Genomic DNA, 23,478 nt, shown 5'->3' on the forward strand with positions numbered 1-23,478 from the left:
TGTATTTAAGTTCTCCATTTATAAGTTTTCATCATCAATGTTTTTTTTTTTTTGAAGACTAATCTCAAATGTTCTCTTTTTATCTCTAAACTCTGTCTTTTGTCCCGTTTCCGACCATCTACTTTCTCAATTTTTCTCCTCCATTTAGGTGGAAGACACACACATTCTCTCTCTCTCTCTCTCTCTCCCTCTCTGTGCTCAAGAGCAGATCTAGAAAAAAATGGCAGAGAAATTTTTATTATTGTTATTTTCTCTCACTAAAGAAATATAGAGCTCCCAATATATAGAGGAGCGTGAAATCTGCTCATGAGGAAAAGAGCAAGAGAAACGTATAACAAACAACAGTTACTAACAAACAAACACTACACACCGTATCACTAGAATAACAAAACAGCAGCGAATAAACAAATAACAGAAATAGTAAACATAAACAACCCTAACATAGAAACCAATGAATTAAATTGAGGAGAAGAGAGTGATTTGGTGAAACGTATTGAAGAGAAATAAAACTCTTCTGAAACTGCTGACGTACCAAATGACAGTCAATGTCGAGATGTTTCGTGCGTTCATGAAATATAGGGTTGGCGGCTATGTGGAGTGTCCTGCCTGGTTGTCACAAAATAATAAGATGGGGAGTGAGAATTGCTGACCGAAATCACCCAAAATATAAGAAATCCACTGAAACTCGCAAACTGTGGCAGCTATACTACGGTATTCAGCTTCAGCTGGAACTTGAAATTGTGTTCTGTTTTTCAGACTTCCAAGAGACTAAAGATGAGCCAATGAAAATACAATAGCTTATAACAGATTTTCTGGTGTCTGAACAAGTTGTCCAGTCTGCATCACAGAAAGCAGTAACCTGGAAATCATTATTGGAAGAGAAGAAGAGACCTGTGGATGGATGATGCTTGAGATAACATAGCACGTGAATGGCTGCATGCCAATGCTGTTGCATGGAATTACTCATGAACTTACTTAGTTGTTGCATAGACAAGCTAAGATAAGGACGTGTCATGTTGAGATAAAGTAACCTGCCAATCAATCTCCTGTATGTCTCTGGATCATGAAACCATTTTCCAACTCCAGCAGCCAGCTTTTAACCTGGTGGAAGAGGAGTCACAGCTGGTTTAGTACCAAGCAGCTCCATATCTTTGAGAATGTCCAAAATATATTTCCTCTGAGTGAGACATGTGCTAGTAGAGGAACGTGCCATCTCAACATTTTAAGAAATATTTTGCAAAGCCAAGATCTCTTGTGGTGAACTGCTGATGAAAATAATTCTTAGCTGAAAGAATATCAGATTCATTTGTGTTGGTGATCAAAACATCATCAACGTAGACAATAAGGGCCAGAAAACCATGATCAGTAGCTTTAATAAATAAACAAGTATCATGAGTAGATTGATGAAATCCAAAAGCATGCAAATGAGAAGTAAATGCTCTATTCGATTCAGGGCTAGCCCGTTTCGGGCCATAAAGGGACTTCTTAAGCTGGCACACTTGACCATCTTTAGCTTTCAAATAGCCTTGAGGAGAAACTAAGTAGACTTCTTCATTTAAGGTGCCATGAAGAAAGGCGTTATTTCTATCAATATGATGTATACTCCATTGTTTTGCAATGGGCATCGTTTTGTAACTGTCAATAGTTCCATCATGCAGGTACTTGATTTTGTAAACCCACTTAGAACCAATGGGCTTCTTGCCAGGTGGGAGAGTTGTTATTTCCCATGTGTCATTCTTTTCTAATGCCTCTAGTTCAGTGTTCATGGCATTTACCCAATTCACATCACTGCATGCTTGTTTATAAGTAGTTGGCTCTGAACTAGTAGACACATTAGCCAAAAAAATTCATTTAATGTGAAGAAAAAAGAGGAGAACAATGATAAAGAAATGTTTGTAAAGGATAAGGAACACCTGCATCGACTTTAGAGACTTGAAGCTGCCGAAAATGTGAAGGTGACTGCAGAACTATAGAAGTGAAAATGTAGATTTTTAATCAACAAACTATCACAATTTTTTACTGTAATTTTAGAGAGAGAGTTTAGAGAAAGAGAGGGTAAGAAAACAGAGTATGTGTATGCGGAGTTCTCTGTTTTCTTGTTTCTCTTAAACTACATAAATTTTTTAGAGGAGTGAACTATCTTTTATTGATTGATTTAAAGTGATATTTAAACACATAATTAAATTAGAGTCCTATTCAAAAAACATAATTCGAATTTTAACCAAAAACGAACTTCAAACACAGAATTTAAAAACAATCCTAAACCGCATATATGTCAGTTTTCTATATGTATTCTGCCACCTCTCTGTTTGGAGCTTTATTTCAAATAGATTTCTATTACAAAATGAAATCCTTACGTCGAACACTTCTTCTTAAGGATTTTATTCATCCCCAACATTTTCCTTAGTTCTTCAAATTTGCCTTTCGGCAAGGACTTGGTAAAAATATATGCTGCTTGATCTTCTGTTGCACAGTGTACTAGGCTTACTTCTTTCTCTTTTTCTACTTCCCTTATAGCGTGGAACTTAACCTTTATATGCTTAGTCTTTCCATGCAACACCGGATTTTTTGCAATGGCAATTGCTGATTTATTGTCGATATAGAGGACCATAGGTTCAGTGGAAAGTATCTGTAAATCATCTAATATTTTTCTTAACCATTGAGCCTGATTTACTGCTCCTGCTGCTGCTATGTATTCAGCTTCGGCGGATGACTGTGCAACAATTTCTTACTTCTTTGACGACCATGAAAACACACCAGAACCAAGTGAAAAAACATACCTCGATGTGCTTTTAGCATCCTCCACACATCCTGCCCAGTCACTGTCCGTGTATCCTAGAAGCTCTCCTTCTGTGTGAGCTTGAAAATGGATTCCTAGATCAGTGGTTCCTCTTACATATCTTAGGATATGCTTAACTACTGCCATGTGTGATTGTCTTGGTGAATTCATAAACCGAGATAATAAGCTGGTTGCATAAGTTAGATCTGGTCGAGTGGTAGTTAGGTAGAGTAAGCTGTCAATTTTACTCCTAAACTCTTTCTCATTCACCCTTTCTTCTTCTTCAACTTTTGACAGTTTAATATGTGGTATGAGAGGGGTAGATATAGCTTTGCAATTTTCAAGCTTGAATTTTTTGAGCAATTCCCTCACATACTTCTTTTGTGATATGAAGATCCCTTTATCAGATTGCACGATCTCCATTTCTAGAAAATAGGTTGCTCTCCCAAGGTTTGACATCTCAAATTCCTGTTCTAGTTGTATTCTGAGTTCCTCCATTCTTTTTTCATCATTTCCAGTGATGAGAATATCATCAACATACAATGATATGATGACCATTTTTCCATCATTTAGGTGGTTGACATATAGGATTGCTTCGTTTTTTCTTCTTTTAAACTCACAGTGGAGCAGTTATGCATCAATTTTGCCATACCATGCTCTGGGAGCTTGCTTCAAACTATACAGTGTTTTATGTAATTTATACACATAATCAGCCTTCTCTTCTATTTCAAATTCTATTGGTTGGTGGACAAATATATCCTCTTCAAATTCACCATTTAAAAAGATAGATTTTACATCAAGGTGCAAGACATGCCAACCTCTTTGTGCTGCCACAGCAAGCAGAAACCTTATCGTTTCATGTCTTGCTACTAGAGCAAATGTCTCCCCAAAATCCACTCCCGACAATTGAGCATAACCGTTCACTACCAAGCATGCTTTGTACTTATTGATTGAATCGTCTGGGTTCATTTTGAGTCGGAAGACCCATTTAACTTCGATTGCATTTTTACCTTTTGGTTTGGCAACCAGAGACCAAGTGGCATTTTTCTTGATCATGTTCAATTCTTCTTCCATAGCTTTTCTCCAAACCTCATGTTGAGCAGCTTCTTCAAAAGTTGTTGGCTCTGCAACAGCAATGTTGCATTGAGCATAGATGTCATAGAAGCTTCTTATCCTTTTATTTGGTGATTTTTCTAACTCTTGATTATTCATTTCTTCATTTTCTTTTTGAGCTTATTTTGAAGTAGAACTTATATTATTAGGGATTATCTTTTCATCTTTCCAATCCTAGTGAGATGCTTCATCAATTACTATATCCCTTCTGGTCATAACTTTTTTAGTCTTTGGATTGAAGACTCTGTATCCTTTTGTTTCTGTACTATAACCCAAAAAGATACAAATTTCTGTTTTGTCATCCAGCTTCTTCCTTTTCTCTTCTGCTATATAACAGTAGCAGATGAAACCAAACACCCGTAGATGCCTTGTAGCCGGCTTTCTTCCACTCCAGCATTCATATGAGGTCTTTCCCTCAACAGCCCGAGAGGGAAGTCGGTTCAACAGGTATATAGAAGTGTTCATGGCTTCACACCAGAATTGCGGAGGCAGCTGTTTATCCTTGAGTAAGCTTCTTGCCATCTCAACTACAGTTCTATTCTTTCTTTCTGATACTCTATTTTACTGTGGAGAGTAGGAGGCTGTAAGCTGTCGTTTTATGCCTTCTTTAATACAGAAATCCTTGAACTCTGTTGAAGTGAACTCCAGACCATTATCTGACCTCAAACACTTCAGCTTCATTCCACTTTCTGCTTCTGTTTCAGCTTTGAACTCCTTGAATTTTTGCAGAGTTTCATTATTTGTTTTTATGAAATAGATCCATGTCATTCTGGAGTGATCATCAATAAACAGGATGAAATACCTATTATTTCTTAGTGACTCTGTGCTCATAGGACCACAGATGTCTGTGTGGATCAATTCAAGCTTGGTATTTGCTCTCCAGGAAGACTTTGAAGGGAAGGGTTGTCTGTGCATCTTCACAAGTTGGCAGATTTGGCAGATCCAGTTTTCTCTTATGATTTCAGGGAGATCTAGACTCAATTTTAGTGAGTTCATCTTCTTGAGGGCTTCAAGATATACATGTCCAAATCTTTGATGCCATAGAATGGTGTCGTTTTGAGTAACGCACCTTAGTTTTTCTTCAGCTCCTTGCAGCTTCAAGGTGAAGCTTCTGTTGATCATTGGAATGTTTGCAATTTTATACCCACGTGAGTCTTTTATGGAGAATGAATTTTCCTTGAAGACCACGGTGTATCCCCTTCTGATTATTTGGCTCACACTTAACAAATTTTGCCTTAGGCCAGGCACATACAAGACATCAGGTATGACCCTTTTTCCTTGGTTCGTGGTTACTGTGATGTTTCTTTTTCCTTCTGCTCTTAATGTCTTTCTATCACCTAGAGTTATGTTGAGTTTTGTATCCTTGTTAAGATCAGAAAATATTTTTTCGTTTTTGAACATGTGGCTTGTACAGCCACTGTCAATTATCCAGTGAGTGTCAACTTCCTCTGATTGCTCACTGAGTGCAATAAACATCTGTTCTTCTTATTCGGTTTCTTTGGTATAATTTACTTCTTGTTGAGACTGATTTTGAGTAGAAGAAGCAGTTGTGTTCCCTTCATATTTTTTCTTTTATCGGCATACCTTTTCGACGTGTCCGCCCTTCTTGCAGTAATTATACTTGATCGGGTTCTTCCCTTTATACCAGCAGTCTTGTTCTAGGTGGTTATTGCGAGCACATATTCTGCAGTTTGTAATCTCTTTTGCTGCTTATTGTTGTGCTTGTTTGAATTTTGTGTTGGTCGTGTAACTTGATCATCTTAATTTCTTCTTCCTCCTCTTCCTCTGCCATGATTCTTGCTTCTGCTTTATGTAGCTACTAGTGCTCCTTCGGTGGAGTTTGCTTCTCTCAAGGCTGTCCTGTGCTCCAATGTTTGTAGCTTGCTCAATAGTTCTGCAGCCGAGAGAGTTTTGAGATTGCACGTTTCTTCAATTGTTGAGATTTTTGTCTCGAATCTTGCAGGGAGACTTACCAACATTTTTTCAACTACTCTTCTGTCTTCGAAGTCTTCTCCGAGCAATCTGATCTTGTTTACTGTATCAAGTAGTTTTGAGGCATACTCCTTTACAGTTTCTGCCTCTGCCATCTTTAGTGTTTCAAATTGCTTTCTCAGATTGAGAACTTTCACCATATTGATTCTTTCATCACCTTCAAACTTCTCCTTCAACTTGTCCCATACTTGCTTTGGGTTTCTCAAGTTCATTATTTTGGAGAAGACCGAATCTGATATTGCCGCATGCAAACAAGACAGAGCCCAAGCTTTCTTAGAGACGTCTTCTTCATAACTTTTTATTTAGTTTATTGTTGCATTATCTTTCAATGATTCTGGTTCTGCATCGTCTTCCACGACCTTCCACAGGCTGTGGGCTCGCAGGTACATCTTCCTCTTTATTGCCCATACGTGATAATTTTCTCTTGTAAATAGAAGAGGATTTAGTGTGCCAGTCGGGTTTGTTGCCATGTTGTATTTTGTTTTTTTTTATTTCTTCTCACATATCCCTTTAGATCACACAGCTCTGATACCACTTGTAGATTTTTAATCAATAAGCTATCACAGTTTTTGCTGTAATTTTCAAGAGAGAGTTTAGAGAGAGAGAGGGCAAGAAAATAGAATATGTGTATGCAGAGTTCTCTGTTTTCTTATTTCTCTTAAACTGCAGAAATTGTTGGGAGGAATGAACTATCTTTTATTAATTGATTTGAAGTGGTATTTAAACACAATTAAATTAGAGTCATACTCAAAAAACATAATTCGAATTTTAACCAAAAATAAACTGTAAATACAGAATTTAAAAACAATCCTAAACCGCATATATGTCAGTTTTCTATATGTATTCTGCCACCTCTCTATTCGGAGCTTTATTTCAAATAGATTTCTATTATAAATGAAATACTTACGTCGAACAAAAAATATTCAACCATTTGGGAGGTCTCCTAACACTAGCACTTTGTCTTAAAGGTGAAAATAAAATATTAGTAGTAAGATCAAGTGAAAGAACAATAACATCCGCTAATGGTGGAGCAGAACTAGCACGAACAACTAGTGTAGGCATAGATGGAGATGAAAGTCTAGAAGAATTAGAAATTACATGATTAACAGAAGTTAGCTCAACAAAAATGGAAATTGGGATATGTGTAGCATCAGTATGCTGAAGTTTATAAGGAAAAACATCTTCGTGAAAATGACATCTCGAGAGATCACGATTTTATGCAGGTAAGATCATATACCTTGTATGTTTTCTGCCTTTGATTATAGCCTAAGAAAATGCATAACAAAGACAACCAAATATTTTAAGAAAATCATAATAAGGAGTTTTATTAAACAAAACCTCATAAGGAGTTATCCAGTATAAAACTGAAGAAGGCAAATGTTTAATGAGATAATTTACCATCAAAACTGACTCCCCCCAGAATTTTATTGTTAAACCAACTTGGAAAAGAAGTGCCCTAGCGATTTGAAGAATTAGTTTATGTTTTCGTTCAACTCGACCATTCAGCTGGGGAGAGTATGGTGCTAACTTTTGATGTAAAATTCCATTGGTAGCAAAAAGCTCTTGGCAATTGTGATTTTTAAATTATGTACAATTGTCAAACATCATAATTTTAACTTTTATGTTAAATTGCGTTCAGACCATTTGAAGAAACTGTGTAAGAGTGTGATAAAACTGTGTTTTGTGAGTCAGCAAATAAAGTTATGTGGCTCTACGGTGATCATCAAGTATAGTAAGAAAATAATGAGCATTTGATAAAGAAGGTTGTGAGAGAGGACCCCAAATATCAATGTGTATCGATTCAAAATTTTTGGAATAATGTGATTGACTATTTGGAAAACTTAATCTTTGTTGTTTAGCTAAAGGACATATCTCACATACAGGTAAATCTTGAATTCTTTTATTTATAATGAAGGCAAATGTGACATAACAAATGGGGATACATGACCAAGACGCTTATGCCAAAGCAACAAGTCTGTAACTAAAAATTCATTGCTAGAACAATTAGCAATGAGATTATTACAATATTAACCAAAAACTAGAAATCCAGGTATTTCGTGTTCTTGATGCAAATACTTTGTATGATAAGCAAGAATGTTAAACTCGAAAAAAAATTGAATCCAGGATATATAGCCTACTTATCAGATTCCCAACTACCTGTAGCTTTTCAGTATGTAGGTCTTATAGTAAACAATAGGAAGGGTAGAATAAGAAACGAATTAAGGTCATTTCAGAAAGTTTATTACTGAAATCAAATTGCATTTAAAAGAGAGAATATGTAAGGTGTCTGTCAAAACAAGGTTATCATGTAAATGTGCATCACCAACATGATGGACCAATTTAATTGCTCCATCTGGTAGATACACTTATGTAATAGTGTTGAGTGGTTTAAAGGTCTTAAAGAATTTTCTATCAAAGCACTTTTGATTGGTGGCACCTGTATCTATAATCCAACTACCTACCTCTAACAAACTCAATGTAGCAAAAGTAAAGTTGTGTATAGATGTACCTGCAAAATTTGCAAGATGTGCCATATTAACAGTATTAACTTCTGCCAGATTCTTCCCTTTGATAAACCTTGTTACTTTATTCTGGATCAAGCTTTGGATCTTGTTTGTTAGATCTGATGGAAGAGAAGCATCCTTGCTATCATATGGATCAGTAGTCCCTTCTGCCATATTTGCTACATTCTTCACTCCAGTTCTTTTCTTTGCTTCTGCTAGATTCTTGTACCAATATGGTACTCCATGTAATTTAAAATAGGTTTCTCTAATGTGACCTGTGAAATTGCAATAAGAACAATGAAGTTTAGACTTATCAACTTTTGTGAAATCAGATTTAACTGACTGTTTCCCATCATGCTGCAAATCAGTAGCAAATTTGTTCATCTGCTTATAATTCTGTCCATGAACCATCATTTCCACATTATGACCTGTATCAGTGATTCCAACTTTGATCTCACTTTGTTTCTCTACATGCAACACCATGGAATATGCCTTATTCACATTAGGCAGAGGATCTAGCATTAAAATCTGGCTACAAACGCTATCATAACTTTCATTCAATCCCGTCAGAAGTTGAATTAACTTATTATAAGCATTTTGATCTGTAACTTCCTTTGACGCACCATATATGCATTGTGGTAGAGGCATTGGACATTGTAACTCATCCCATAATTTCTTAATTCTAGTAAAATACTAACTGTTTGATTACCCTGAACCATAGAACTTATATCTCTTTGCAGCTGATAGAGTTGTGGCCCATTACAAATACCAAACCTCTCCTCAAGTTCCTCTTATAACTCTTTAGCAGAAGTAGTATATAAAAATACATCCACAATCTCTTTGGAGATTGAATTTAATAACTAAGGCTGTACCATACGGTCAATCCTATTCCATTACTCAAATTAATTTGAGCTCTCATCAGTAGATTTTTATACTTCCCAATTATAAAACTCAGTTAAATTTAGCTCCTAATACAATCTTCATAGACATGCTCCAAGTAAGGTAATTATCCCCAGTCAATGGAGATGAACCAAGTGACATACCTAGACTATTAGATGACTCCAAATATAGAAAATCTACATTGTTTGTGACCCATCCAAATCTGTTTTCCGCTTTTCGACTAGTTCCTCTAATAGCTCCTCCTAATTCCATGATTTCTCAATATGATCTAACAGATCTTTATCTCTCACCTACTAAGGATTGATCATTCTGATACTATGCTCAAGAGCATATCCAGAAAAAAATGGCAAAGAAAATTTTTTTATTATTAATTTATCTCACTAAAATAGATGCAGAGCTCCCAATATATAAAGGAGCGTGAAATATCCTCATAAAGAAAAGACTAAGAGAAACGCACAACAAACAACGGCTACTAACAAACAAATGTTATGCACCGTATCACTAGAATTATAAAATGGCAGCAAAATAAATAATAGAAACAGTAAAAATAAACAAAAGCTAATTATCTCACTTTGTGTGTGTGTGTGTGCACGTCTCGCACTCTCTGCGATTCTCTCTTTGAATCTCTCTCTCTCTTTAACGCTCCTTTATCTATTTTTCTCTCTCTAAAAAGCCTTTCTCTCTTTAGATTTTTTAATTTACTCTCTCTCATATGTTCAATTTAATTTTAGTTATGTCACAGTTCCATCAAACTACATGTTAAAGTCAGATCATTAAAGCAAGATGAAGTTTTCATTTGCAACATGCAGGCATCTATTAGTATAATACCACCACATCTTTTAAAATGTCTATACATAGAAGTTAAAAAGGTATTTGTCTGTAATGTCCAAATTTATTTAAAGACACTAAACTGATTAATTAGTTTTTTAATGTCTCTTTTACTCTTTTTAACATTCATCTTATTACTTAATAAATTTCTTAAATTTTCTGAATTTGGAGTCTTCTGGTTGCTGGTAAAGCTGGTGTATCATTTATCCACATATTTAGACTTGAAAAGTGTACAATTTGGAGAAAAAATGTAAGTTTATTTCTCACATTTTAGGATATTACATTTACTATATTTATAGAACTCTTAAACTACTAATAAGGAAATTACCTATTTTGATAGAATTCCTATTACATAAAATTTTCATTATAGTAAAATGCTCATTTTAGTAAATAATAATAAAGTATCCTATTCAACACCTTTTTTCAAGTTGGTGTAGGGATATCACATATGTTAAACTTGCTAACTAAGTCTTGAAGTGTCATCCTACAGTTTACTAGTGTCAATCATCATTCTCTTTTGAAGTTTATGATTTTACTAAATTTATTGTACCTATAGATGATGAAAAGTTAAATTGAGACAGGATACGTTTCATAGTTTGAATCTCTTCATTTGAAAATACTCCAATTGTTGGTGTGTTAGGTGTTTCACTTAGCTCAACTTGAACTCTCGTAGGTCCACAATTCCTTCTTTTACGACCTCTAATTGGTCTTTCATGTAACTTCCAGTAAGTTTCTTTAATGTTTTTTGGCTTGTCACAATAATCACACTTCCGTAGATTTTTGAACTAGTCATATTGAACAATTAATCCAAATTTCTCAACTAGTGCTCTATATAGCATGACATTCCTTCTACTTTCTTCTTATTGGATACAAGCATAACTTTATTCTAATAAAGGAAGAGGATCCTTACTAAGTACTTGAACCTGTATTTAATCATATTCGATATTTAAGCTAGTTAAAAAGTCATAAATCTGCTCTCTTTCTATCAATTTCTAAAATTTGACTACATCTGCAGGACAGTCTGCCTAAAAATCTTGATAATAATTTAATTCCTATCATAATCCACTCAATTTAGAAAAATATTGTGAAACACTTATCTCTCATTACTTTGTGTCATAAACTTTATTGTGGAGTTTATAAATTAGGGCATCATTACTCAGTTGTAAATATGCAATAGATGCTGCATTTTATACTTTTGCTGCAGTATCAAGTAACCAATATGTGGTTGTATAGAATTGATGAGTTGAGATATTACCAAAGAATTTTCAGAACTCCATCTATTATATTCAAGATTACCTATATCTGGTTTCTTCACATCACTTGTAATATATCTCTTGTAATCTTGTAATTTTAATAAACAATAAATAAGATCTTGATAAAATAAGATAATTAATACATCAAATTTTACGAGACTAATTTGTAACGAGGGGTTATCGAAATAAGAAACTATCATTATATTTGTTTCTAGCATTTCACAGTACTAAAGAAAAGAAGAAAATACTTAATAATGAAAAACAAACCTCTTAATATGCACCACTATAACAAAAAAAGAACAAATAAACATTAAAATCAGATCTGTCTGGCTGTCCAGCTTGACTCGACTCAAAAATAGCTTGGCTTAGCTTAGCTTGGCTCAGCTTGGCTCGGCTTGAAAACAAGTCAGCTCAAAAGTGGCTCGACTAAAAAATGACTCAGCTCGAACTGAAACATAGCTCGGTTTAATGCAATTGCTTGGGTCAGGCTGAAATCTGCTCGGCTCTACTGCTTCCTCAGCTTGACTCTAGCATATCTACAGTACATGTTGGCTAGAAAAAGAAGCAGATCACGACCAAAAAAGCTTCCGTGTGCGACTCTGCACACGGTGGAAGTGAAACTGGATAGTGTAACTCTTCGTGCGGCTCTGCGCATGCAGAAGAAGAAGCTGGGACAATAGGATCTTCGCCCGTCTTTGCGTGCGAAGGAAGAAAGAACTGGAGGTGGTTGCGCGGCTCTGCAGCTAAAGAAGAAGGAAACTGGGAGCTTCTTCGCGTCTTTGCATGTGGTGGAAAAAGGAACAGGTCATGCGTCTATGCGCGCGGCTGGAGAAGAAGGAAACCGAGAGCTTATTCGCGTGGTGGAAGAAGGAACTGGGTTGCGCAGCTCTGCGCGCGGTGGAGGAAGAAACTTGCTACTCTTTACGCAGCTCTGCGAGCAATGGAGGAAAGAATCGGCTGTTTTCGCCCTTCCTCTGATCTTTCCTCCCTTCCTTTGGTATGACACTCTTTCTACACAACTTCCTTTTATTGTTCTAGGATTTGAAAGAAATTCTAAAAATAAAATTCTAAAATACTCTTATTTTGCTTTGATACATGTAGAATTTGGAGAAAAAAAATATAATTTTATTTTTAGTATATTTATAAAATTTCTAAACTACTAATAGGAAATTATTTATTTTGATAAAATTTTTATTACATAAAATTTTTATTATAGTAAAATGGGTATTTTATTAAATAGTAGTAAAGTATCTTATTTATCATAAAGTTGTTTGCCTTAGTTGAAAGTTATCAACTTAAAAAAATATTCTTAAGCCAATAATACTGGACAGAATCTTACTAAATCAATATATTGGAGAATAGATGTTTAATGTATCTTATGAAAGTTTGTGAACATATACTTTGTTTGGATGTTTGTGGTAGCCATGCAAAATTTTTAAATTCGAGCAGAGCAAGAGCAAAATCTATAATATGTTAATTCGTACTATACAATTTCTTTGTTTGTGAGAAATATCTCCATTTAACTTCAAAAGTGAAGAAAGAGCCGTAAAAAAAAAAAAGGCAAGATTACATTATGTTGTTATTTTCATTTCATGCTTGAAATGTAATTCATCATTATGCATAAACCTTGAATATTTTAGGTCCCCTTAATTATGTGATATATTTTATAGTTTTTCAAAAAAGTTGGAAGAGAAAAATAAGGGAGAGGTAGTAAAAAAAGAGCAACAACCAGCAAGAAGGAAGGTTTTGTCCCATAAACGTTCTTGTGAGATGATATGCTAGTAAGGGATTTTGAATTGAATGAAAAACATACACCTATTTAATCGCTTATAAGAAGCTATTATGTTATGTTTAATTTATTCATTCAATTCATAATCCTACTTCTAGTATTTATATTAACTTTATATATGTTACAATCCTCAGTTTGGGACTGTGTCATAGATTCACTGATTAGGAAGTCTAGTAGCAAGCATGAAGCTTGTTTGTCGAGTTCACAACTTTGATGGCCTATGATTTAGGGCAATTTGGAGTGAACTTTCAGTTTTTAGATATTATTCTAATGTTATGTGAACGGTTAAATTTCTCATTCATGATCGATGTCAATATTTGGAGAGAAATTGGTCTTAAAACTTAGGATCCAAATAGCTACTTTCTCAACTAAATCCATATGTAGGCTATATTTAGGATTCTAAAGTAACCTTAAACTAAAGAATTCTTATGTGAACTCTCTATCCAAATAACATAATATCGTTAGGAGAACTAGCAATAGATGCTCGAGTTCACTCAGCCTTTTTTGGCTCTGCCTTGTGTTTTCTTTACAGTTGTAACTTACTCTTCCCTTTTAAAAGGTATTTGTTCTGCAAGTCGGGATATAGGATATTTTGCAGCAAGTTAACAACTTGCACCCAGAAAAGTGTCTGCTAGTGACAAACTTTGCTAATAAACTATCGACTCCATTCTACCATCCTTCAGGTGATGATCTAGATAGCGTGAGGAATAGGACAATATACTCCGCTATTCATTGCCGTTGAATCCTTTTTAATCAAGAAATACTAAAAGCGAGGTCAAATGCATGAATCGTTTGGTAATGCAAGCTTGTAAGCTACTTCTTCAATTTTTGCTTGTACGCTAAATTGTTCATAATGCTGTGGAGCCAGATTCTTGTGTCCTTTAGTTGATAGCGACAATTATTGGTAAGGCTGTAATTTTAATAATACTTAGCCAACCCCTTAAAAATGAACTTTATATGATTGCTCTATAGTGATCCGAGCTTACAGTAGTTAGCCAACATATTTCATGCTCACTGTTTATATTTTTTATAGCACTTCTAGAGTGAGAGAGCAATTGTGGTGGGTTGTCCGTACATAACTTAAAAAAGAATTGTAACTAAAGTAGAATGAAAGCTTAATAAGAGTAATCGCAGTAAGCCAACCATTCCAACCATCTTCCTGAATAGCTAGTGGGAAAACATCCATACATTTCAATCTCGATATTTGCTACCACAATTTTCCTATCTGATCCTTGATAGTATATCGAATTGAAAAAGCACTGCATCCTGGATAATTTGAAAATCTTCGACCATAGTGCACTTGTAAATATAACATTTTGATTACTTAAAATAAACTCAGATAATATATGTAACTTAAAAATGAAGTTGAAAAATTGATGGACAATGATATCATTGTATGGTAAAGGTCTTTAACAATAGAAACATTTTAAATTGTATGAGTAATACTACTAAGAGTATTATTTATAACAATAAATATAAACTTTCAAAATAGTATCAATTAGTAAAATATGAATATTCTCTTACTTTTATAATTTTTATTTTTTAATATTTTTACTTGTTTATATTAATTAACCGTGATTATTTTTAAAAATTTTAAAATCTATGTTTGAAATGACTTTTAAAAAAATAATAATAATGACATTACAAGTGTGATTGCACATGAAGACAATAATATTGAAAATAATTTATATTTATATAATATTGAGAATAGTTATTAAAATATATTTTGTTTCTTTGTACTTTTAAATGTATTTAATTTTTAAATTTTTTATTTTAAATTAGTAAAAGAATAATATCAATATTTGATGTTCTGATACTGTGATTATATTGACCAACTTCTTTTCAGTATAAGGTAAGCTAAGTACAAATTAGCCATTCTTTTTGTTAAGAAAATTGCAATTTATTATATATGTAACGGCCCCGGAAAATATTAAAAAGAAATGAGTATTTAAATATATCGAATGCGGAAGCGAGATCAAATTTTCAGTTAACATCCCTTACACGAAAAACCAAAAACGTACTTAAAATATAAAAGGTTAAACTAACTAAGAAAGAAAACTCGAAAATAAACTATGCGTATGACTACAGAGTCTCTAGGCATCCCCTTCGTCGTCCTCCTGCGGAACGGGCTCGGGAACCATGTCTTCCTGATCTGAAATGGTTAATTAAGGAGTGAGCTACACTAGCCCAGTAAGAACATCACGATATCTCACCGTCACGGAGATAAAGGTGGGTAGAAAAACACAAAAAGACCAATGGAGCATAATTTACAACAAACTCGTTTATTAACATGAAAACCTTTACCATCCACTTACCTTGGTGGAATTTATGAAAACAATATGAGAAAAACAATAACATTATCATAATCATTGAATAATCTAAGCTGTAAAAATAACACTTATCACGCCTCTTGTAATTCAATCATTGTACAACATATCTTTTTTTCTCATTTACCAGCCTACTAGTATCCGTGGGGGTCCATAGGGGTTCCGTTGCCCGTTAACCTTTAACATTCATAATCAGTTTCCAGGGCCGTCCCCATACCCCGTCCGGTATGGGCGCCAAAACCATGAACCTCAATACCCCGTCCGGTATGAGGGTGAAACGGGCCGTCCCCATACCCCGTCCGGTATGGGCGCCAAAACCATAAACCTCAATACCCCGTCCGGTATGAGGGTGAAACGGGCCGTCCTCATACCCCGTCCGGTATGGGCGCCAAAACCATAAGATCTCCATACCCCGTCCGGCATGTGAGACCACAATCCCGGTAGGGTTCCCTACGAACCTGGTCCGTCCACCATCTCCCAGGATATCTAGTCAGGCTGACCCCCATAATACAATTATCAGTCTACACAATCTTTCATTTTCCTTTTCCTCAATCAGCATCATCAATTCACATTTAAACAAGCAAATCGTAATTCATACCAAACAGACAACATACAGTATCAGTTTTTCAGTCATTCAACCCATAATTAATAAAAACGTAGTACATGCACACAAATCTGTAAAATGAACACATCAAACCTCATTTTGCATTTAAAGGTGTAAAACAGGCCAAATAACAGTAAATCATAAATCACACTAGACTTGGGCTCCATTAGCAACCTTAAGCAATTTCACACATGCGTTAATTCAAGAAATACCGTTTTATCATTTTGAACTTTAATACCGTGATAGGAAATAAGGTGAGGGGTCCTTACTTGTTTTCGAGATCCGAATACGATTCACAGTGCACCTGCAGGCCGTCCCTAATTTTCCCTGAATTTTTCCCGGGAAACTGAAACACACTAAGAGTACCTGCACGTGTTCCAAAAAAAATCCAAATTAGGCCCAGGGCCTCTTTCGGCCCAAAATCGCAACTCCGGCACGGCGGCTCCGCCGTGCTCCGGCGACGGCGCCACCGCTGGCGGCGGCGAGTCGCCTCGGGTTGGCTGTTTTCGGCCGTTTTCGGCCGAATTCGGCCACGCTCGCATTGGTCCTTGTCAGAAAACAACCCTAGGGCCCTCGGGGGGCCAAAAAATCACGGAAAAACGGAGCTTACCGGCGGCGGCGCTCTCGGGTGCAGCGGCTCTCCGGCGAGGTTCGTGTTTTGGTGATTCGGCTCCGGTCAACCTGTAGAGAAAAGAATGGTGATTACGGTGATATAAAAATTGCATCGAACGGAGGCCGGGAAGGGCCTCGTCGGAGGCAAAAACCGAGAGGGGGCGCGGCGGCGCCGCTGGGCTTCGGCCGCGTATTCCGGCCGTTTGGCCGGGATTTCGGCCTCGATTTGGCCATAGGAGGAATCAGCGGGGAAAAACGAGTCGGGGGTATGAAATTTACCTCGATCGGCGGTCGGAAATTTCCCCGGTGCGGCGGCGAGTGGCGGCGGGTGGCGGCGGTCGGCCTCTGGTTCGTCTTCTCCGGCGAGCGGCTGGCGGCTAGGGTTTGTGGTCTGGTGTGGGGGTTCTATTTATAACCCCTTGCCTTTTGATCACAGCCGTTCATTTCGTTTTAATCTGGGTCGTTCGTTTTTGATTGAATCTGGGCCGTCCGTGCGTTTGAATCTGGACCGTCCGATCGCGCGATTGATCTGGGCCGTCGGATCGCACCCACGCGGATCGCCAACGTGGCTCCTTTCGGAGTGACGCGATCTTGCCACGTGGCAGGCCCTGGTTGGCCGGGGCTGCTGACGTGGCCCCCTTTTTTTTTTTTTTTTTTTTTTTTTCTCTCCTTTCCGGGTGCTACAATATATATCAATAAATGTTATTAGAAATACTTAACTATAAATATAATATAAAAAAAAAAATTAATATTATAATCCATCAGTTATTGACAATATCGTAATTGGGTCTCAAATATTTTAATATTATTAAAGTTAAAAATTATTTTAAAATTAAAACTTTGTAGTTACAAAGTTTATGAGAGAAATTAAAACTTTGTACTTTTTTTTTTTGTAAAATTTAAAAAATTATAATAATTAAAAATTAATCTTAATAAAATAACTAATTTATTTTACTCAAATAGTAAAAAATTAAATAAAAAAATTATATATTTGATTTAATAAAAAAGTTTATAAAATATTGTTATTTAACATGCAATTTGGCACCGGTGCGCGCATGGTCAAAAGGTGCCTACTCTGTCCCTACTCCGTCTTTTCGTGGGGGGGAAAACAAAGTCTTAAAGAAGTCAACACTGCAATTGTGACGACCCTCTTTGATTCGGATGGCAGCAGGAAAGTATAGCAGCGCACCATTTTCTGAACAAGGAAGTGCTTCAATTGTCATTGTATCGGAGAGAAAAGAGCAAAATGACTGATGCTGTCGTCTCCTTCGTTGTTGAAAGGACTGGCGACTTCCTGCTGCAAGAAGCCAAGTTCTTGACTGGGGTGAGGGATCAGGTGGAACAATTGCAGGCGGAGTTGAAGAGAATGCGGTGCTTCCTGAAAGATGTAGATGCAAGGCAAGACGAAAGTGAGAGAGTTCGCAACTGGATTGCTGAAATCAGAGAAGCCGCTTACGATGCGGATGATGTCATCCAGACATTTGTTCTCAAAGTGGCATCTTCAAGGCAAGGAGGTTTTAGAAATAATCTGAAAAGATTTGGTTGCATTTTGAACGAAGGCTGGAATCTGCACCATGTAGGTTCCGAGATTGAGGCGATTAAATCTAGAATTTCTGCAATAACCATGAGTTTACAGACCTATGGCATAAGAGAACTCAGGGAAAGAGAAGAATCAGCTGGTTCCTCCCGCGAGAGGGTAAAAGAAAGAAGGAGAGTTTTTCCTCATGCTGTTGAGGAAAACATTGTGGGGTTGGAGGATAACATTAATGACTTGGTGAATGCTTTGCTTGATGAAGGAAAACATTTCAGAGTGATGTCTATTTGTGGTATGGGTGGTTTGGGGAAGACTACTCTGGCTAAGAAAATCTACAACCATGACAAAGTGAAGAGTAAGTTTAATCATCTTGCTTGGGTTTATATTTCTCAACAATGGCAAAGAAGGGATGTCTGGGAGGGAATTCTTTCAGGGCTTACCTATGGCGCTAATGCAGAGAAAATACTGAAACTAAGAGATGAACAATTGGCAGAAGAGTTATATAAGTTCCTGCAAGACAACAAATGTATGGTGGTACTTGATGACATCTGGAGCATTCAAGCCTGGGACAGTCTAAAGGCTGCCTTCCCAAATAAAACAAAGAGTAAGATACTGCTTACCACCCGGAACAAATATCTCGCTCTGTATGCTGATCCCAAAGGGTTCCTCCATGAACCAAAGTGCCTCAAAGATGAAGAGAGCTGGGAACTGTTTCACAAGATGGCCTTTTCGAGACTAGATTATACTCCAGGTGATTATTTCTTATCTTGCTTCGTTACTTTATATTAAATCAACTTTCATATAATTTTCATTGACAACTAGTGATTAGTTCTGGCTTGTTATGAATTAATCACCATCTGATCTTTCTACCCGTTAAACAATGGAGTTCAAAGTCACTTTTAAGCTAATAATAAAAATTTCTTAGAATTTTAAGCTAATAGTAGATAATTCAGGATATTATATGTAATATGTCTCCTTGCGTGAAGCCCAGCATGCTGAATGCATCGACACAGGCTAAGTGTATCTCAGGCAAATTAAACTTTAAAGACTATAACTTTGTTGTTCTTCTAAATAATAGAGCGAAGGGAAAAGGAAAAAAAAAAGGCTTAACCTGATATTAAAAAATGCAATCTAGTCTTTGTATTCTGATACTAATTAACAGCTTGGAAAAGAAAGTCAGCTTCTAAAACGTCTGTTTCATGTATGAGAAATTTTTTAGGATATATTCATATGCTATATATATATATGTACACCTATTATATCAGTATGAACTAAATAGTTCTCAGTTAATGAATGATAATAATTAAAATTTCCTTTTTTAGATTTCTTTTAGAGGAACAAATATCTTACATGAAATCTTATGTTATATTTCAAGACGAGTTCTTTTCATTTATTTGAATTTATTGCATAATTTATTTTATTTGGTTAATAGAAGTAACAAGACTCTCTGCGAACTAGATATAAAAAACACTTTAAGATTTTTTTTTATCAAACTGCAATGTATTCAGAATTCCAGCTCATTATGGTTGTTCTGATCCTAATGTTGCAAATGTTTCTGCAGATCTTGAAATTGATCAAAGAATGGAAGAGCTAGGAAAGCAAATGGTTGGATATTGTGCGGGCTTGCCATTAGCCATTAGGGTGTTAGGGGGACTCTTGGCAACAAAACATACATTAAGGCAGTGGCGAATGGTGGCCGAGAACATACAAACATACATCACAAAGGGCAGTGGTTATGGAGAAGATTGTTCTGCAGTTTCTGATGTTTTATCTTTGAGCTATGATGATTTGCTCCCACATTTAAAACAATGCTTCTTATATTTAGGCCATTTTCCGGAAGATTATGAAATATCAGTAGATAAATTGATTAAATTTTGGATAGCTGATGGAATAGTTCCATCGAATCAGGATATAGGACGGGGTCAGGGAAGAACGTTGGAGGATGTGGCTGAAAGCTGCCTCGAGGAGCTGGTAGGGAGGAGCATGGTTATGGTTGACACAAGTGAACTGAGCTCAAAAATCTTTAGTTGTCGGATGCATGATATCATGAGAGATCTTTGCTTGTTGAAAGCAGAGCGAGAGGGCTTCTTACATGTTATAAATCCCGAGTCTCAAGAACCAAATGGTGAAGTGCCATCTTCTCCATATGCTGGTGAATTTCGCAGAGTTGCTGTGCATGTGAATCAAGTCAAAGGTGAAAAAGTTTTTAACCAAGGGTGCATTAGAAGTCCTCATCTAAGGTCTCTCTTATACTTCAATAGAATTGTGAATTTCATATCAGCTGATAATAGAAATTGGAAATTATTAGAGCCAAGTTTCAAAGGTTTGAAGTTGCTGAGAGTCTTAGATCTTGAAGGAGCAGACATAAAAGGAGGGATGTTTCCCAGGGATGTTGGTAAGCTCATCCACTTGAGATTCTTGAGTATAAGAGATGGTAATATATCTAGGTTTCCGTCATCTTTAGGAAATTTAAGAATGCTACAAACTTTAGATTTACGTGTATACGATGCCCATGTACCTGATGTGATATGGAAGATGGAAAGTTTGAGGCATTTATATCTTCCTCAGAGATGTGACGATAACACAAGGCTGCAGTTGGGTAATTTAAAAAACTTACAAACACTTGTGAATTTTCAAGTGGGAATTTGCTGCTCAAGAGATCTATTCAATTTTACAAATCTTAGAAAATTAACAGTGCATCGATGTTCAATAAGCAAAGGCTCCAAGGAAATTATACCAGCTTCATTAGGTCACTCTTTAAAACTTTTGGAGTCCTTATCATTAGGAGGTTCTCTTGAATTTGGAGCTACAGAGAGCAGCTTAAAACCAAAACCACTAAAATTGGATTTGAGGCAATTGTTTTTAGGTTATGACAGTCTGTCTGAACTGGTGCTGTATCTAGGGATAGAGAAGCTACCAGATTACCAGCAGTTCCCTCATGAAATTACCTCCTTAACCTTAGGTGTTTCTAAACTTGAAGAAGATCCAATGCCAATTCTAGAAAAGCTACCAAAGTTAAGGCATCTTGACCTCAGATGGAATGCCTTTAATGTGAGGAAAATTGTTTGCTCTAGGCAAGGTTTTCCTCAACTAATATCTCTGTCCTTATTCGTGCTGAAAAACTTAGAGGAATGGAAAATGGAAGAAGGGGCTATGCTTAATATCCAATACTTGCAGATTAGTGTTTGCAACAAATTGAAAAGGCTTCCTAGTGCAATAAGGTTCGCTAAAACTCTCAAACAATTAACTATTCAGGGAATGCCAAAGGCCTTCAAAGATAGACTAGTTGAAGGAGGAGAGGCTTTCTACATTGTCCAACATGTGCCCTCTATAATATCTGATTGAGGATGGATCATCATCAGGTGAGAATCTCTGTACAATAGCTTCATCAGCAAGTTTGCAGCCTGATTCTTCTTATATTTATTTTTTTCAAGGACTTCTGTTTTACTCATAATAATTTTTGTTATGATTCAAGTCTCCAAGTATCCTACACACTTTCAAGTGTTGTCTACTTAGGTTTCTCATTTCCTTTTCTTGTCAACAACCATATTGGCTACTTTGGTTTCTCATGCATTACTTGGTGCACTACTTGGTGCTCCAAAACCATTTCCTTTATTTCTCATGCAAGAATTTCCTTGTTGCCTCCACCATTATATGCACCTGCTTCTCAACCACCCTTGGTTTTCTCTTTGCTTTCCCATTAAAATGAGGCAATTAATGTGGCCATTTAATGAGTACTTTATTTATTGCATTGTTCAATTTTATTCAAATTGATTATTTCTGATAATTGTCAGGAGATGGAAGTGTTTGATATTTAGTTTTGTTGCTTCTCTAGTAATAAAATGATGTCAAGGGACTCATGCATTTGTTCACTTGCTCATGACACATCAATGAAGGTAAGGCAAAATGTAAATATCCCGGTGCCTGTCATGCTCCAAAATATGGACCACCTGTGGCTGTTTTCTCTCTTAAAGCATCTATAGTTCTTGTGTGCTGAACTAGTCAAGAACTTATCCTTATATTTGGCTTTCAAAGGTCATCTTCACTCCTCATATATGGTAATTTATTTTGTCATTATGTTCTTCATAGAATTTTCAACTTATATTCCTCTTAATTCTGCTATATTTTGTTGGTTCTCCATCTTGTCAACAACCACTCTACAATGCTAACCACCAAGGAAGTCCTTAACAGCACCCCCAAGAGTGCTTCCTGGTGCTCTAATTCTTTTCTGCTTTTATCTCACAGTCATTTCTTATTCTGTTTCCCTAAAATCTGTATGCCATCCTCTGTTTCCAACCTGTTTAGCTTTTCTTTTTCTTTTTCATTTTCCTTAAAGACTAATCAAATGGCAAAATAGAAGCACTTCCTTGCAACAAATTGCTTAATTAGCATATTACTAATGAAGTTGATGATCTGCTCTATTAGATTCTCACTGAGTCTCTCATGTATTATATTTAACTTGTACTACACTTTTACTAGTAAGAGTATTGAGGGAGATATTGCTTGGTACAAGCCTTATAATATACGGTGGTTTTAACTTCAGTTACATAAGCGAAAATAAAACTTTACATTCTAAGAAGTTCCATAGGAGTACTATAATTTGAAACATAGAAATGTCCTTGTAATGTGATTCTCACTCGAATTTAAGTCATTAGCTCTAAGAAAGGAATTTCATGTGCTTTGATCTCTTGGTAGAAGTATTATATTTTGAAAATCATACTATAAAGACATTTAATATTTTATAGTCGGCATAATCATGATTTCTTAACATTGTTCATTCAAATTTAGTCTTCATGATTATCTTTTTTGTAGGGGCAATAACTTTCTTGAATTCTCAAGCTATATATATTGCACTTCACTGGTTATTATTTTTTATTAATCTCTTAACAGATGCATACTAACCAGTCATCCTGTAAAAAGATTGTCCGCACAAAATGTCAACAAATTTAGTCGAAGGAATCCATCTCTTTTCTTTTTTCCCTGCGTTCCTCAATTGGCTTTTTCTTGCTTGCTGTTTCATTGGGTTTTGAATGCTGTTTCTCATACTTTATTATGAGAAATCTCCCTTCGGGTCTTAAATATTATTTCTTTTAATTTATTCTGAAATTGACGTAGTTGTGGAAAAAGTATATCGGTGTTTGTTGTGTATAATACCATAAGTGTTATTACATAAACTGTTGACTACTGTATTTTATTAATTAATTATTTTAATTTATTATTTAATTAGTTAGTATTTATTATTT

At 35.8% G+C, this 23,478-nt stretch overlaps 2 protein-coding genes across 5 annotated transcripts in view; both read left to right on the forward strand.

Moving 5' to 3' along the window:
* The window catches only part of LOC110811631 (putative disease resistance protein At1g50180), a 46,966-nt gene that overhangs the window by 16,686 nt on the left and 6,802 nt on the right, over nt 1-23,478 (forward strand). The window lies entirely within an intron of this gene.
* LOC110811629 (putative disease resistance protein At1g50180) lies at nt 17,769-22,667 on the forward strand. Of its 4 annotated transcripts, none has more exons than XM_088222814.1 (3): nt 17,769-18,986; nt 19,797-21,597; nt 22,030-22,667. In XM_088222814.1, the coding sequence occupies exons 1-2, from the start codon at nt 17,948-17,950 to the stop codon at nt 21,578-21,580; spliced, it is 2,823 nt and encodes a 940-aa protein (XP_088078940.1). In that variant the 5' UTR covers nt 17,769-17,947; the 3' UTR covers nt 21,581-21,597; nt 22,030-22,667. The 4 variants fall into 4 exon arrangements, with proteins under 4 accessions (XP_088078940.1, XP_088078938.1, XP_088078939.1 ...); XM_088222812.1 differs by having other exon boundaries at nt 22,071-22,667; XM_088222813.1 differs by having other exon boundaries at nt 22,132-22,667.

Source organism: Carica papaya, chromosome 6 (genome assembly GCF_054855325.1).
Source record: "Carica papaya isolate Zhongbai chromosome 6, ASM5485532v1, whole genome shotgun sequence".
NCBI classification, from domain to species: Eukaryota; Viridiplantae; Streptophyta; class Magnoliopsida; order Brassicales; family Caricaceae; genus Carica; species Carica papaya.